The following is a 17,722-nucleotide window of genomic DNA, read 5'->3' on the forward strand; positions in this document are numbered from 1 at the left end:
AAAAAAGTCATAGTATAGTATGTCGGGAAAAAAAAAAAAGTCATAGTATAGTATGTCGAAAAAATAAAAAAAGTCATAGTATAGTATGTTAAAACATTTAAAAAGTCATAGTATAGTATGTTAAAAAATAAAAAAAGAAAAAAAAAAAAAGTCATAGTATAGTATGTTGAAAAAAAAAAAAAAGTCATAGTATAGTATGTTAAAAAATGTAAAAAAGTCATAGTATAGTATGTCGAAAAAAAAAAGTCATAGTATAATGTCGAAAAAAAAAAAAAGTCATAGTATAGTATGTTAAAAAAAGTATGTTAAAAAAAAAAAGTCATAGTATAGTATGTTAAAACATTTAAAAAGTCATAGTATAGTATGTCGAAAAAACTTAAAAAAGCCATTGTATAGCGTGTTAAAAAAGGAAAAAAGAGTCATAGTATAGTATGTCGAAAAAAATTAAATGTTATAGTATAGTATGTCGGAAAAAGTCTTAAAAGTCATAGTATAGTATGTTAAAAAAAATGAAAAAGTCATAGCATAGTATGTCGGAAAAATAAAAAAAGTCATAGTATAGTATGTCGAAAAAAAAAAAAGTCATAGTATAGTATGTTAAAAAAAAAAAGTCATAGTTTAAAAAAGTCATAGTATAGTATGTCGAAAAAAAAAAAAGTCATAGTATAGTATGTTGAAAAAAAAAAAGAAAAGTCATAGTATAGTATGTTAAAACAATTTAAAAAGTCATAGTATAGTATGTTAAAAAAAACAACTCATCGTATAGTATGTCGAAAAAAAAAAAAAAAAAAAGTCATAGTATAGTATGTCGAAAAAAAAAAAGTCAAAAGTATGTCATCATAGTATAGTATGTCGAAAAAAAAAAAGTCATAGTATAGTATGTCGGAAAAAGTCTTAAAAGTCATAGTATAGTATGTTGAAAAAATTATAAAAAAGTCATAGTATAGTATGTTAAAAAAATAGTATGTCGGGAAAAAAAGTCAAAAATGTTAAAAAAAAAAAAGTCATAGTATAGTATGTTAAAACATTTAAAAAGTCATAGTATAGTATGTCGAAAAAAATAAAAAAAGTCATAGTATAGTATGTGTTAAAAAATAGTCAAGTCATAGTATAGTATGTTAAAAAAAAAAAGTCATAGTATAGTATGTCGAAAAAAAAAAAAAAAAGTCATAGTATAGTATGTTAAAAAAAAAAAAAAAAGTCATAGTATAGTATGTTAAAAATTTAAAAAAAGTCATAGTATAGCATGTTAAAAAAAGGAAAAAAGAGTCATAGTATAGCATGTCGAAAAAATAAAAAGAGTCATAGTATAGTATGTTAAAAAAAAAAAAAGTCATAGTATAGTATGTCGAAAAAAAAAAAAGTCATAGTATAGTATGTTAAAAAAAAAAAAAGTCATAGTATAGTATGTTAAAAAATGTAAAAAAAAAAAAAAGTCATAGTATAGTATGTCGAAAAAAAAAAAGTCATAGTATAGTATGTTAAAAAAAAAAAAAAAAAAAAGTCATAGTATAGTATGTCGAAAAAAAAAAAAAAAAAAAAAAAAAGTCATAGTATAGTATGTCGAAAAAAAAAAAAAAAAAAGTCATAGTATAGTATGTCGAAAAAAAAGTTTAAAAGTCATAGTATAGTATGTCGAAAAAAAAAAACATTTAAAAAGTCATAGTATAGTATGTCGAAACAAAAAGAAAAGTCATAGTATAGTATGTTAAAAAATGTAAAAAAGTCATAGTATAGTATGTCGAAAAAAAACGTCATAGTATAGTATGTCGAAAAAAAAAGTCATAGTATAGTATGTTAAAAAAAGTTTAAAAAGTCATAGTATAGTATGTTAAAACATTTAAAAAGTCATAGTATAGTATGCCGAAAAAAAAAAAGTCATAGTATAGTATGTCGAAAAAAAAAAAAAAAAGTCATAGTATAGTATGTTAAAACATTTAAAAAGTCATAGTATAGTATGTCGAAAAAACTTAAAAAAGCCATTGTATAGCGTGTTAAAAAAGGAAAAAAGAGTCATAGTATAGTATGTCGATAGAAAATTAAATGTCATAGTATAGTATGTCGGAAAAAGTCTTAAAAGTCATAGTATAGTATGTTAAAAAAAATAAAAAAGTCATAGCATAGTTTGTCGAAAAAATAAAAAAAGTCATAGTATAGTATGTCGAAAAAATAAAAAAAGTCATAGTATAGTATGTTAAAAAAAGTTTAAAAAGTCATAGTATAGTATGTCGAAAAAAAAGTCATAGTTTAGTATGTCGAAAAAAAAAGAAAAGTCATAGTATAGTATGTTAAAAAATGTAAAAAAGTCATAGTATAGTATGTTAAAAAATGTAAAAAAGTCATAGTATAGTATGTCGAAAAAAAAAAAAAAGTCATAGTATAGTATGTCGAAAAAAAGTCAAAAGTCAGTATAGTATGTCGAAAAAAAAAAAAAGTCATAGTATAGTATGTCGAAAAAAAACGTCATAGTATAGTATGTCGAAAAAAAAAGTCATAGTATAGTATGTTAAAAAAAGTTTAAAAAGTCATAGTATAGTATGTTAAAACAATTTAAAAAGTCATAGTATAGTATGTCGAAAAAAAAAGTCATAGTATAGTATGTTAAAAAAAGTTTAAAAAGTCATAGTATAGTATGTCGGAAAAAGTCTTAAAAGTCATAGTATAGTATGTCGAAACAAAAAGTCATAGTATAGTATGTTGAAAAAAAAAAAAAAAGTCATAGTATAGTATGTTAAAAAATGTAAAAAAGTCATAGTATAGTATGTCGTCATAGTATAATGTCGAAAAAAAAAAAAAAAGTCATAGTATAGTATGTCGAAAAAAAAAAAAAAAGTCATAGTATAGTATGTCGAAAAAAAAAAGTCATAGTATAGTATGTCGGAAAAAGTCTTAAAAGTCATAGTATAGTATGTTGAAAAAATTAAAAAAGTCATAGTATAGTATGTCGGGAAAAAAAATGTCATTGTATAGTATGTTAAAAGAAGTTTAAAAAGTCATAGTATAGTATGTTAAAACATTTAAAAAGTCATAGTATAGTATGTCGAAAAAAAAAAAAAAAGCCATTGTATAGCGTGTTAAAAAAAAAAAGGAAAAAAAATTAGTCATAGTATAGTATGTCGAAAAAAAAATTAAAAGTCATAGTATAGTATGTCGGAAAAAATTAAAAGTCATAGTATAGTATGTTAAAAAAAATAAAAAAGTCATAGCATAGTATGTCGAAAAAAAATAAAAAAGTCATAGTATAGTATGTCGGAAAAAATAGTCATAGTCATAGTATAGTATGTCGAAAAAAAAAAATCAATATAGTATAATATAGTATGTCGAGAAAAATAATAATAATAATAATAATAAAAAAAAGTCATAGTATAGTATGTCGGAAAAAAGTCTTAAAAGTCATAGTATAGTATGTTAAAAAAAAAAAAAATAATCATAGTATAGTATGTCGAAAAAAGTAAAAAAAGTCATAGTATAGTATGTTAAAAATAAAAAAAGTCATAGTATAGTATGTCGAAAAAAAAAAAAAGTCATAGTATAGTATGTCGGGAAAAAAAAAAAAAAAAGTCATTGTATAGTATGTTAAAAAAAGTTTAAAAAGTCATAGTATAGTATGTTAAAACATTTAAAAAGTCATAGTATAGTATGTCATAGTATAGAAAAAAAAAGTCATAGTCTTTAAAAGTCATAGTATAGAAAGTCGAAAGAATTTAAAAAATCATAGCTTGTCGAAAAAGTCAAAAAAAGTCATAGTATAGTATGTAGAAAAAAAAGTCATAGTATAATATGTAGAAAAAAAGAAAAAAGTCACAGTATAGTATGTTATAGTCTAAAAAAAAAAAAAGTGTCAAAGCATGGAATGTCGAAAAAGGTAAAAAAAATAAGTTATAATAGAGTATTTTATTTTGATAAAATATCTAAAAAAGGTAAATGTTATTTAAACATAGTTCCCTACATAGATATAAATGCCTTTTTCTAAACTAATAAAACACTTTGATTCTTAGTCTCAGATGTTTATACACTAATTAAAACACAGCTTCGACTATTAGATTCCATTTCTGCCAATTAATCCCCCTAAATGCTTCACACTGTTCACTTTAATTGATTAGTTTATTACACATCCAGTGCATGATTGATCAACACTACACCAGCCGCTGCAATAAATCAATCAAGGGGTTGTAAATCTGAAATGATGAGATGAGGTAGTAAAATTATAAAACAGTGAAGGTGCCATGATGTCATAAACTGGTGAGTCATGAAATTACCAAAATGTGTGATGGGGTCAGACAGACAGACGGACTGACGGACGGACAGACGGACATGTGTCAAGTCTCAGACGTAAGTAATCCCGCCGCCAGTCATGAACCAGCCGACTGTTTCAAGAGGTCTGAGTGCTGTTGTGTGTTCGTGTAGAGCACAGTGACTATTGGCGAGCTGTCAGTCGCTGTGACACACATGCTGACGTGCAATAAGGCCTCCCCATGAGGCTGTCAAGAACAAGATGGGGGGGGAAAGAAAGTGTGTGCGTGTGTGTGTGTGTGTCCATCCATGTGCGTCCTGTCTGCGTCTGCGGGTGGTAGAACGTTGTGGGTGTAGATCAATAATAATCAGCTGCTGTTAGAACTGTAAGTTCACCCAACAGACTCACCTCTCTCACACACACACACACACACACACACACACACACACACACACACACACACACACACACACACACACACACACACACACACACACACACACACACACACATGGACACACAAATACACGCACAGCAGCAGCACTCAAAAACAATCCATACACCTCGTGACATTGCACCGTAGCCCAAAACCAAAGTGACAGCCCTGAACCAAAGTAGAAACACACACACACACACACACACACACACACACACACACACACACACACACACACACACACACACACACACACACACACACAAAACAACCTCAAACAAAAGCGCTTACTCACGCTCAAAAAAGTACAGCCTTTAAAAAATGCCTGCGTCTAATTTCATCGATTTTCCACGCACCTTCCCCACCCTCATCTTTCTCTCGCCCCACCCCTCCTCCCTTTCTTTACCTTTTCGAGGTGGTCTCGATGATGTCGGAGACCTTCTGTATGTAATCGGTGGCGAGCACCACGATCTCCTCGTCCTCGGAGAAGTTGTCGTGGAAGATTTGGTCCAGCAGGCGTTTCCAGTGGAGCTGTAGTGAGAGGAGGGAATTAATGTTTTTGAGTTTAGGTAAAGTCATAAGAAGTTAAATCCAAACCTAACAAAAAACAAAACAGGACTATTTTATGTAAGATGGAACAGTTATAAAACAAACATATGTGAAGTGCTTTATTTCTTGCCAGAACTGCCATCCATTCATTTTGAATGGTCCGATTAATGAAGCTGCTATCACAGTCAGTTGCATTATCTTTAATAATTCAGCATGTAAATTACCTTTACACTACAGATATATACCCATGAATTTGATTTTTGCGGATGTCGGTGGGTCTTAAGTCTTAATCAGGGGTCTGACTTCACAATGTTTCTTAGTTTAACTTAAAAAAAGTCCAATTAAAAAATAAAAACAACAAGAAACAAGAGGTCGTCTGCAGAAATCACTTTGCTCTAAAGGCTCACAAGGCCAAAAAAGGTGGAAAAAAACTGCAATTAGATCTTCAACTGTGATCTACTCTACTTTAAATTCAATCATTTTACTTTTTCATGTACTTTGCTTCTTGGAAACAATCTCTTTTTGGTTGTTTGCACGCCAGCATCCTTGTAACTCTGATTAGATTTTTTTATTTTTTTTACAGTGAAAGAAGACGTTAAGGCAAACAAATAGCAGCAAAACACTGAAGCCATTCATCTGGTAGAATCTCTGTCCTCTAATCTGCTCTCTTTCAAGGCTTCTCCTTTTTTCTTGTCAGCATCTTTTGTTCCACTTTTTTCACTTTAACACTTTTCTCAGTTTTTTTTTGGCCGACGAGTTAAAAATCAAACTCTTTATCTTCGTCTCGGAACAAACCCAGTTTCAATCTCTCCTCCTTCCTTCTGTTCCTTTCCCATCCTCCCTCCAACATGAAAGATTTCATGCAAGTGTTCCCGCTGCTTCAGAGGTGTCTTCTCCCCCTTTTCTCCCCCCATACCCTCCTCTCCCTTCATCTTTTTCCAACATCTACCAATGTCTCCTCATTTCCTCCTTTCTCTCTACCTACTCCTTTCCTTCCATCGCTAAACCTCCCATCTATTCCCACAAGGCGGACTGCTATTTGTGAGTCACTTCTATGTGTGTGTGTGTGTTTGTGTGTGTGTGTGTGTGTGTGTGTGTGTGTGTGTGTGTGTGTGTGTGTGTGTGTGTGTGTGTGTGGCGCTTCACTCCCTCCCTCCCTCACACAAACACACACACACACACACATTCGCCACACTACTTAAAATGCTCAGTTGGAGTTCAAATCTTAATCCATCACGTCTGCTTCTACCCAAAAGGCACAGAACACACACATAAATGATGGGTATGGAAGTGTGTGTGTGTTTATGTGTGTGTGTGTGTGTGTGTGTGTGTGTGTGTGTGTGTGTGTGTGTGTGTGTGTGTGTGTGTGTGTGTGTGGCACTCACACTGGGAGCGATGCGCTGTAACTGCCGGAGGGTGATGCGGTTATACATGGTGCTGATGTCCTTTCTTTGGTCATCATATTCTGACACAGTGATCTGAAAAGAGAGGAGATTTTTTACTCAACACTGCAAAAACACACACACACACACACACACACACACACACACACACACACACACACACACACACACACACACACACACACACACACACACACACACACACACATGCACACACACACACGCATGCACATGAACAAACACACACAAATCAGCTCACATTGGCCAGACGCGTCTCCAGCTGTATGATCTCCTTGGACTTCTGGGTGGCGTTGTGAGCTCCCAGCATGCTCAGCAGGCGCTCCATCAGGGCCTTGTACGCCGCCAGGATCTGAGAGGAACAACGACATCAGCACTAATAGACGGGAGGAGCTGCGACATCATCGGTAATGGCCGGTGACGGGGTGGGGGCGTTGGGGCGTTGGGGGCGTCGGGGGGGGGTGACATGTGGCGAAGTGGACGGGATAACAAAAGCACAGCAGGTGACAGAAGAGAACAGGTGGATTGATGAGGAAGAGAGAGAGAGAGTCAGAAGGACAAATGGACGAGGGAAGGAGTGGAAATAGAAGGAAAGGAGGGAGGGAGGAGGGGAGGAGATAAGGAGGCAACAGCAAGTCAAGTATGAGGTAAAGGAAGGAAAAGATGAAGGAAGGAGGGAGAGAAGGTGTTGATTGACTATAAGAAGTGGACATGGTTCGTGGACTACAGTTACGAAGCCTAAAATTCGGTGATTTGGACGCCGCCATCTTGGATTTTGCAACCGATGAACTGAAGTGACGCCCTAAAGCATCCCCTGCTTTATGGTCTGTTTGACTCTAAATGGAGCATCATTTACTAAATGAACATCATGCTGTATTGAAGAAGACTTGAAACTAGAGATTGAGACCATAAACTCATGTTTACAATGTTTACTGAGGGAATAAATCAAGAGAGAAGTAGAGTCATTTTCTCATAGACTTCTATACAACCAGAGGAGTCGCCCCCTGATGGACAGGAGAGAGAATGCAGGTTTTAAGACACTTCCGCATTGGCTGCATTTGGCAGAAAAGCGAAAATTAAAGGTGGGAAGGAAGGGAGGAAAAAAGGGGGAGATTAAAGGGTGAGGACAGAAAGAGGAGGATGATGGGATGGCGTTGAAGAAGGAGGTGAAGGAATCACGTTTACCTTCAGACTGTCCTCATCCTGTCCCAGGTAGAGGCTTCTCTCAGGCAGAGTGAGTCCCTCCTGATCCACCTGAACACACACATCACATCACACAGGAGTCACATTAACTCTCTCAACAGATGCACAGTCAGAGGATTGGTTAATATTTTAAGTATCTGTACATGTTAATCTGTATTAAATAATGCAGACAAGACATGATCAAATCTGAGATATTACTCAACTTAAATATTGTTGTTTGTAATAAACTAAAGGATTATGTATTATTTTATGAGCCTCTCCTACTTCTTAAGCCCGTTTGATTTTCTGTTAAATGTAATGTCACAAAGCTGAAAACTTTTCCTCATGAAAAGTTGACATCATGGAGATTCGTGCTTTTCCAGTTTTGGTTGTTTCACCTGATAAGTCAGTTGAAATGCGTAAAATTACTTTTTGTCAAACTGTCCATCAGACCAGATGTTACAAACCTCAGGATGTTCGTCTATACAAAAACATTAAACAAAACGAAAGTTATATAATCAGAGTTCAAGGCTCCTTTACTAGCTTTTTCTGGAGCTTTCACCCAAATCTCACAGCCCTCTGAAGAAAAAGGAACTTGTTCTGGTGTCATGACATAGACTTGTGACCGTCCTAATCGGCAGATTTTCATCTTTTTGCGACGGTCCTTGAACAAAGAATGTGTGACGAATGCTTTAGTCAGATCATGCAACCGGAACTGAGCTTACAATTGTGATATTTCAGCAAAAACATTTTATTCTACATGTCTCCCCCCAAATATGCCATTTGCTTTAACCATCCATCCATCCATCCATTTTCCATAACCTGCTTATCCAGTTAAGGGTCGCAGGGGTGCTGGAGCCCATCTCAGCTGTCAATGGGTGAAGGCAGGGTTCACCCTGGACAGGTCGCCAGTCTGTCGCAGGGCAGACATATAGAGACAGACAACCACTCACTGCACCTAAGCTGCATGTCTTTGGACTGTGGGATGAGAACCCACACTGACACAGGGAGAACATGCAAACTCCACACAGAAGGTTGTCCAGCCCGGGAATTGAACCCGGGCCCCTCTTGCTGTGAGTGCTAACCACTACACCACCGTGCAGCCCTTGTTTTAACCAGATCCTTTAAAAAACATAAAATGTTGAGCTCCTCAGCGCAACTGTGAAGCCATGATTGATTCGGCTGAGACCAACAGTCACATGACAAACATTCCGTGAAACTTCAACTAAACTGCAGTCTGCTGAACATAAAGCAGAGAGAGGAGAGGCTGTAAAAATGTGAATAGCTTAATATATATAGCATGTCGAGTCAAACTTTTTTCCAATGTCAGTTACACTTGTAGCACTTAGAAAAAATGTGGATATATAGATTCCATTGTTTTCCAATTTTTGTAAAATAAATGATGGAAGAAATTAAAATGTTTTCTTTTCTTCTTTTTTATGATTGACAGCATTGTAATGTGTCATTCTGCACAAAAGACAATTTTGAGTTCTCTCTGCTTCTAGCCATGATTGTTTTGTTTCTATAGAGGTGCAGGACTTTTATATTACTGTGAAAATCAAGGCTAGATAAAGAACGCCACTAAACTGCTTGTAGTTCAGAGGGTGAAGGAGCGTATAACCCACCTAAAGGTATCCAGTTAGTGTCATGTGACTGTTGCAACATTTCTAGAATATCACACACAGAAACTCAAACATCCTTTTTTTTTTCTCACCCTGATTGCGTTCCTGGAGGAGTTTTTGTCGTCCACGTTGACAGTGAGGGAGAAGAAGACGGCGGTGCTGTAAACTCCCTGGGTCCTGTACAGAAGCTCGTTGAAGTCCGGCCTCTGGGGGGCGCCCTCCCTCTCCCAACCCGCCGCACTGGGAGGAGCCCCGACCAGGTCCCACCCCCCACAGCTGTCAATCTCGTCCGTCATGGGGTCAGATCCCAGCTTGTCGATCTCCTGGATGTTCATGCAGGATCGATAGAACTCCTTGACTTTACGCTCCGCCGAGTCGGGCCCTTGCCTCTGTATCGGCTCCAGCAGGAGGCGCTGCAGCTTCTCCTCGTTGTGCTCCCCGATGGCGGTGATGATGCCGTAGCTTAGCTTGTCCTCGGGGATGCCGTGGCGCCTCAGCCAGCCGCCACACGCGAAAGAGTAGAAGTCCTGGCAGGGCTGGATGGTCGGGTCGATGTTGGACTGCACGAAGCGCGCCGCCCGCAGCAGCGAGCGTTTGCGCTGGCAGTCCTGCCGACATTGCGGATCCTGCTGGGCGTCCAGGGAGATGTACTTGAGCGCCAACATGCTGCCCAAGATGACGCACATGCCCGCCGCAAAGACCAGCGCGGAGAGGAGGCAGATCTCCCTCCGGCTCCACCGAGGAAGCCCCCCGCCGCTGCTGGTGCTGCTTAAATCTCGGTTGCGACCGTTGGACATTGTCCCTCCACGGCCTCGTCCAACATGGCGGTCCAAGCTGCCCCCCAGGTGAAGGGTCATACCGTTGCTGAGGACATCGCTGCTGTAGCGGCTGCCATGTTTCACTTCCTGGAACTCATCATAGTGGGCAGTCAGTGAGTATGTCTTCTCCATGGCAATGCACTGACACCAGGTGAGAAGAAGAAGGAGCAGGGCGTAGATAGAAAAGGGATGAGTGGTTTAGTGAACAGCCATGAGTACTCCTACAAAGACGGAAAAGAAGGACTTCCACCAAAAGGTCAAAACGCTGAAGTGATGTCAAAAATCCCCTTGGCCCTCTTTAGGCAAAGTCTCCTTTTATTCTTTTCAAATCAAAAGCCAGCAGAGCGAAGGGCTCCCATTGTGCAGGGGGAATCTCATGGGTCCTGCTCTCTCTCGCTCTCTCTCATCCTCTTTCTCTTTGCTGCTTCTCCATTTGTTCTCCTCTGCTCCAACCAGTTACAGGTGACCTGCCGATAAAAATAGAAATGAGAGAGAAGGAAGGCTGTAAGTCGGGAGAGATGGGAAACCAAATCCATGATTACGAACAGCAGAGAATCACAAAGTAGCATATTCTTAGGGAACATTTTCCCCCCACTTTTGTGTTGTTATTTTGTCGGATAAAGCTGTTGCATTGATTGGTGACCGTCATCCAGAAGGGGACGATGTCCCTGGATGACTCCAGGCTTTGCGGAGCAGAGAGTTGAGCATCATCAGCATGGAAAGGTGGCAATCACCATAACTTAAGCTTGTGTCAGTGCAAATGGGTGTGGAACTTTGTATTTTTACAGAAGGATGGAGGAGAATTCATGTCCTCTGTTTCACCAAAAAGAAACACAAAGACACTGACAACACATCAGGCATCGATAGCAATAACAAGCTATCACATGAGAAGCAGAGGACAACATATCACTCATGAATCCCAAAGTGTTTTCATTTAAAACCTACAATACACTTGATTCATAGCAGTTTTTGTCATGCAGCAAAAACAACTGCAGACAGAATATATATTTTTTAAAGCATTTTCCCTTGCTTCTGCTAATGCACTCCGCATAAAGCCTGCAGGCAATATCACAAGCCTTTAGACAGAGAGATTCGTTGGACGCTGCCCCAGTGTGAGTTTACAAGCTCTTTTTTCGTGTGTGTGTGTGTGTGTGTGTGTGTGTGTGTGTGTGTGTGTGTGTGTGTGTGTGTGTGTGTGTGTGTGTGTGTTTGTGTTTTCACTGGCTATATGCAGTGAACTTGCAGAAAGCTGTGAAGGCGATCTGTGAAAATTGATCCCTGTTATCTCCTCTGAGAACAGCAAACTTCAGCGCTGACGTCTTTAACAAGCTTTCCCTCGGCCTTATGGGAGTGCTGTATTTAGATAAGAAGGGAAAACAGAAGAAATAAATAAGAAGTTTAGTTTTTAGAGGTAAACAGAGAGAGGAGGAGGAGGAGCCGGTAACTCATCCTGTGAGAGGTCGTAATACAAATCATGAGCTAATGGAAAATGGGTGGTGAGTGATTTATTATTGTTTTAGTGGTAAAAAGGAACAAATGACAGAAAGAACACAGCGCATCAGTGGTGAAGTAATAAAATGATTGGCTACCACTGCAGACTTCTGGGGTTCAAGTCCCGCTGGCAGTAACACTGTGATTGTTGGTGGGAAGCCAACTCGGGGCTGTCTTAGTGTTTTTAATTGTAATTATCTGTAAACTCATATATCATATATACAAGCCCCGTAAAGAAACAGCCTGCCGTGCAAGTTAAGCATCTCACACATGACATTTACATGCTGTTCAACGTCCTTTCACTGAGCAGCTAAATTAGCTATCCAGCCTGCAAACGGATGTTAGAGATGCACTTTACCCTGCTGACTATTTGTTTGGTGGCTGTTTTAACAAGCTAAAAGAGCAGAAAACCACATGTGTCCATGTTGTAAGTAAAATGAGGAGACTTTCGCTGTCACGGTTTGGCAAAAAGACAACTGGGGATGGACCCAAATGCAGAAAGCCACAGGGAGGAAGGATAATAAATGGTGATTTTAATAAAGAAATGTCCAAATTAAAACGTACATGCCAGGTGAGAACAAAAGTAGTAACTGAAAAATCCAAGAAACCAGAATAAGCAAAACAACAGGAAACAGTATCAGGTAAATCAGACATGTGTAACAGGGATACAAACATAGCTGACACAGAGACAAAGAACCACAGGGTTTAAATACACTGGGGAGGTGGAGGTGATTAGACACAGGTGGAGTCAATGAGGGGCGGGGCAGACAATTACAATGGTGGGAAAACACACAAAGGCAGGAAGTAAAGAGAGGTGAGTGACATAAACTAAAACAGGAAATAATGAAATGACAAAGAAATAAAGAAATAAAGAAACTTAACTAGGGAACAGGATGAGACACAACTGCTGAACAGAAAAAAGGAGGGAAGACCACAAAGACAGGAAGTGAAACAAGCACAAGAGGTAGGGAACTTCAAAATAAAACAGGAAACAAACAAGACTAAAACCAAGATCATGACTTTTGCAGGAAAGTTGTTGTTCAACGTAGAGATGTTCCGATCATAGATTGTATATAGGAAGTGGACGTCGTCATCGTGACCTCACCTATTGGTTTGTGGACTGCAGTTATGCAAGCCTTGAGTTCAGCAAGTTCGCCAAAACGCCATCTTGGAATATGGCGGTCGTCATGTAGTTTTCTTCGCAACCAATGAACGTGAGTTACCATATTTGGAATGCAGAAGAGTGCCGTAGAGACGGTGGAGACCTGTTAATCACAGTAGCCCCGCCCTAAAGCATCCCCTGCTTTATGGTCTGTTTGACTCTAAATGGAGCATCATTTACTAAATGAACATCATGCTGTATTGAAGAAGACTTGAAACTAGAGATTGAGACCATAAACTCATGTTTACAATGTTTACTGAGGGAATAAATCAAGAGAGAAGTAGAGTCATTTTCTCCCCCTAAGAAAGGACCTAAGAGAGGCACAATCTTGCCACTGATCCAGGAAATAAAGTACATTATGACCTAATCACTGACATTTTTCCCTCTTAAATTAATTTAACATAACAGCCCTTTCACAACCCTATACACAAACTTCCTTGAGTAAATTGCCTTTTGCAGAATCATCCAGTATCAACTTTCTGTCACCTCTGTAGCTGGTCTGGGTGCATACTGAGTGGACGGAGGAACCGGATTGGACAGCGTGAAACGTCTCCGTCTTAACATGGCCTGTCCAGGTGAAGCTCACGGATGTGCAGGTGAAGAAGAGGCGGATGGTGACATCATGAAGTCTGTCTGTGCTCTCCTCATGCCAACAGCAGCATCAGTGGTGATGAGAGCAGAGCAGAGGCGACTGGGCATTTCACAGTGGTTGAAAAGAGGTGTTCTTCTGTGCCGTGTCATTATCAATTCAACGTATCATCCATCAATCCTCTGCCTTGTTACGCACACACACACACACACACACACACACACACACACACACACACACACACACACACACACACACACACACACACACACACACACAACAGAAACATGCCGTATCTATGGCACAGATTACTCTCACTTTCATCATTTCTTATAACGTGAATATTACAGAACTGTTGTATTCTCTCTTTGCAACTTCTCCCTCTCTCTCTTTTGAAGTGCAGGTGCGCTTTCACATGTGTCACAACTCCTTAAGCGTTACCGTGAATTATGATGCACGCATGCACACACACACACACACACACACACACACACACACACACACACACACACACACACACCCGGCTAATGGATTGGATCTTGCAGGTACCATCACAGGGAGAGGAATGCGTGATGAATGGCTATTTACCCAACATGACAGGGCCTAATATCTTAGGAGTTATACTAATACTGCTGTACACACACACACACACACACACACACACACACACACACACACACACACACACACACACACACACACACATCGCAGCACATACACATTAAATGCATCAAACCCCCCCCCCCCGGTGATACATAGCGACTTGTCAGTTGTCAAGCATTTCCCATACATCTTTCTAGCAACAGACAATCTCTTATTCACTCAAAGCAGGGGGTTCTCAACGTGTGGTCCGGGGACCTTCAGGGGTCCTGCAGATGGCACCAAACGGACAGAAAGTTCTATTGAATCCAAATGAACCAAAAGATCTTCAAAAGCAACTTAACACTACTCTTGATCCACTTTTTTGAGTGAATTATTATTATTATAATAATTATTTATAATTATATATTTGCAATAATGTATATCCAACCACTCAATCTGATTATATTGTATTTTTTTTATGATTTACTTTTTTATTATGCCTTTACTGAATATTATTAATTGGTTTTTTTCTACAGATGTCTCTTTTTGCACTCTCCTCTCTGCTGCTGTAATCCTGCAAATGCCCCCAGCTGTGGGACTAATTAAGGTTTATTTGATTATTTAGAAATAATATTCATATTTCCAGAGGAAACACAGTAATTGTGTCTTCTAGATGCCAAGAACATCTGTGAAAAAATCTGCGTTTATTTGGACACTCTGCCCCCGAACTACGAAGCAACATCACGTTCACTAATCTGCTCATTAAGAGGAAAAACATGAATTAAAACATGAAAAATAAGAATATATATAGATGTTAAAAAGCTGAAAAGCCTCTCTTCACAGGAGCAGAGATAGAGATAACTCCCGAAGAGGGCATGTGTAGCGAACTGCACTCTCCTCTCCTCTAACCAATGATAATAAATCCTCAGAGAAGATCAATGAATAATCAATAAGTCGAGGCCCTCTGATGGGGCAGGTTCACGTCTCCGTTAAGGGGACTCTGCAGATGGATCGCAGGTCTCCTTTCATAAATGCCTCCATGTAACCGTGCTTCACACATAGAGGAGGCGGCGGTGTGAGCTGATTGATTCAGTCAAGTTACAAGTGAATATTTCACTTCTGCCGATTTGTTTCCATAAAGAACTCAAAGTGAAAGTTCCCTGCTCACTGCAAACGACAGCTATATGTGTATCATCATGAGCTGTACTGAATAATCGCTGGAGACTGTCAGTGCTTTTGGAATTACAGGCTTTATTGCTCTGGGAGTTAACACGTCAACACATTAAAATAGTTCCCCACGGTCTGACGAAGCTGTCGGATTTTGTTGATGGTGAGACGTAGAGTCACCTGCGGTCGACATCGACTGGCAACAGGATCGCAAAGTCGCCAACGATCGCTGGAGGGGGGAACATTTAAAGAGGCCATAAAGGACCATATTTTATTTCTATTTACTCTGTCAGTATAATTTACAGTTGAATCGATACCGTAGTAAGAAAAAGAAAAGTTCCACCTTCTGGGCTGTTACAGAACTCATAACCTGCTCAACACAGGAAGCAAACATACATTCAGCAACTGCATCCTCCTCAAAACCCATCACTATGTCTGTTAAACGCTGAACTAACAGACACACTAACTTTACCATTTACATAAATTCACTGAGAGCAAACTCTTCCTCTGCAGTTTGTGATGATATTTGGTGTTGGCCAAGAAAATAAGAGCCTAGCAGGGGGGAACTCTCTACTTTTATCTCCTCTAAGGCGAGTTACGTCACCTGAAAAGCCCTCTATAAATGGGTTTATTATCCCCTAATCAAAGTGGTCACAGAGCCTGCACCCCCTTAAAAAAGGCTGCACGGACGGCTCAAAGGGTTCAGCGTGGGAGTCGAACCCCCTCGAGCCTTATCACCGGCCGCCAGAGGCTGCAGCAGAGTGCTACGGTGCGTTTGTACGGGCTGCAGATGTGGACACACAGCTCAAGAGTCCTACATATAATGTAACCAGGAGATGCTTCTTTAGGCTCGTTCCGGGGCAGAGACCCCCTTGTGGTGCCATAAAAAAACGTTATTAAATGTTATGGAGCCAATGTAGGAGATGTTTCCCATCAGAATTATTAAAAAATGTAATAAGCACAATGGGCTTTTTATTTCTATTTCATTATTCAAACAGAAGAGGCAATTAGACTGAAGAACCCTTAAGAACTCCACCCTCTCTATAACACACACACACACACACACACACACACACACACACACACACACACACACACACACACACACACACACACACACACACACCACAACAGGTTTGAGGCGCTGACATAACTCTATTAACCTTAATGAGTTCCCAAACTATTTTTCTCAATAGAGATGTCGGCTACACCAAACTACAGTCAAATGATTGGTGTTTCTAACACTTTAACCTGAAGGCTCTTTGCTGATACTCTCATCTTTACTTGACTATTAGAAGTTCTCCTCCTTGTGTGTATTTCTGGGTTTTGGTGAATGCCGAATGAATCCTCTTTCTTTAAATGTGCATGCATACTGTAAGTTCAAAGGTATTAAATTGCACTTTTTCTAAGGGGAGTTCTGTATTTGACTGGCAGTGGACAGATCAGTTAAAACTGCTGAATGCAAGTACAGTATTGGTGACAGGGCTCATAAAGACATGTGACTGTTATGATTTCAAACTTTTTGGGGATGATGCAAAAAGTCGTGGTGCGTAAAGACGCAGACCAGGCAGCTGCTGGTGCGCAAAATGTACCTTTTTTTTTGCATATTTTTGCATATTTTTGCTTAAATATGATGGATTCCAATGATTTTGGACACATTCTATCTGTCAAATCATCACCAACGACGCAAACAAGCTTCATATAAACTGCAACAGAGTGAAATGAATGATAAATCCACACAGATACTCTTAATTGACACTCTTCATCTTTCTGTAAAGTGTACAGTCATTAACTCAGCAGTCAACTTCACTCATATCCAGAACTACAGACAGCTCCACACATCCACTTTAATCATTTTCTTCTTTCTTAGTGTTTTGACAACTGGCCGACAGGCTCGTCTCATTACTGACCATCAAAAACTTCTAGAAAAGACCAAAGATAAATGAGTCCCTCATCAACGTGTCTGCTGCAAAAGACGTGACTCCCAAGTTAATTTATGGCAGGTTTTCCATTATTCTCACATGCATAATTAAAAAAAAAAAGCAACACGAATAAAGGTGGGTTTTGTCTAAGAGCCTCCGTGCCATAAACCCTCAGGATGGATATGCATAGATGGATGATCAGAGGTGCGGAGAGCCCCAGAGGTGATGCAAAACTTGTGCAAAAAGAGCATACCTGTGGTAAATGTAAAATATCCTCTGATGGAAACGTGAGTGTGCAGAAAGCTCCAAGGATCCGGTCCTCTGATGGTCGACACACACCGGGATCCGCACCGCGCTCTGCCGCCGCTGCAGCTCTCAGCCTCCGATGTATGGAGGAGGAGGAGGAGGAGGAGGAGGAGGAGGAGGAGGAGGAGGAGGAGGAGGAGGAGGAGGAGGAGGAGGAGGAGGAGGAGGAGGAGGAGGAGGAGGAGGAGGAGGAGAGGAGGAGGAGGAGAGAGAGGAGGAGAGTTCAATCATTAACAAGGTA

General features: G+C 39.1%; 1 protein-coding gene across 2 annotated transcripts in view; it reads right to left on the reverse strand.

Annotated features, from left to right (window-relative positions):
- LOC129091463 (endothelin-converting enzyme-like 1) overlaps positions 1-17,517 on the reverse strand; it is a 48,760-nt gene extending 31,243 nt beyond the window's left edge. For both annotated transcript variants that reach the window (XM_054599105.1, XM_054599096.1), the window contains exons 1-6: positions 17,429-17,517; positions 9,537-10,729; positions 7,826-7,894; positions 6,882-6,992; positions 6,605-6,697; positions 5,077-5,201 (exon numbers count right to left, since the gene is read on the reverse strand). In XM_054599105.1, coding sequence (XP_054455080.1) covers positions 5,077-5,201; positions 6,605-6,697; positions 6,882-6,992; positions 7,826-7,894; positions 9,537-10,394 — 1,256 coding nt within the window. In that variant the 5' untranslated portion in view covers positions 10,395-10,729; positions 17,429-17,517. The remainder of the gene's footprint in view (positions 1-5,076; positions 5,202-6,604; positions 6,698-6,881; positions 6,993-7,825; positions 7,895-9,536; positions 10,730-17,428) is intronic.
- Positions 17,518-17,722: the final 205 nt, after the last annotated feature.

The sequence above is a fragment of the Anoplopoma fimbria genome, chromosome 1, assembly GCF_027596085.1.
Source record: "Anoplopoma fimbria isolate UVic2021 breed Golden Eagle Sablefish chromosome 1, Afim_UVic_2022, whole genome shotgun sequence".
In the NCBI taxonomy this organism is placed as follows: domain Eukaryota; kingdom Metazoa; phylum Chordata; class Actinopteri; order Perciformes; family Anoplopomatidae; genus Anoplopoma; species Anoplopoma fimbria.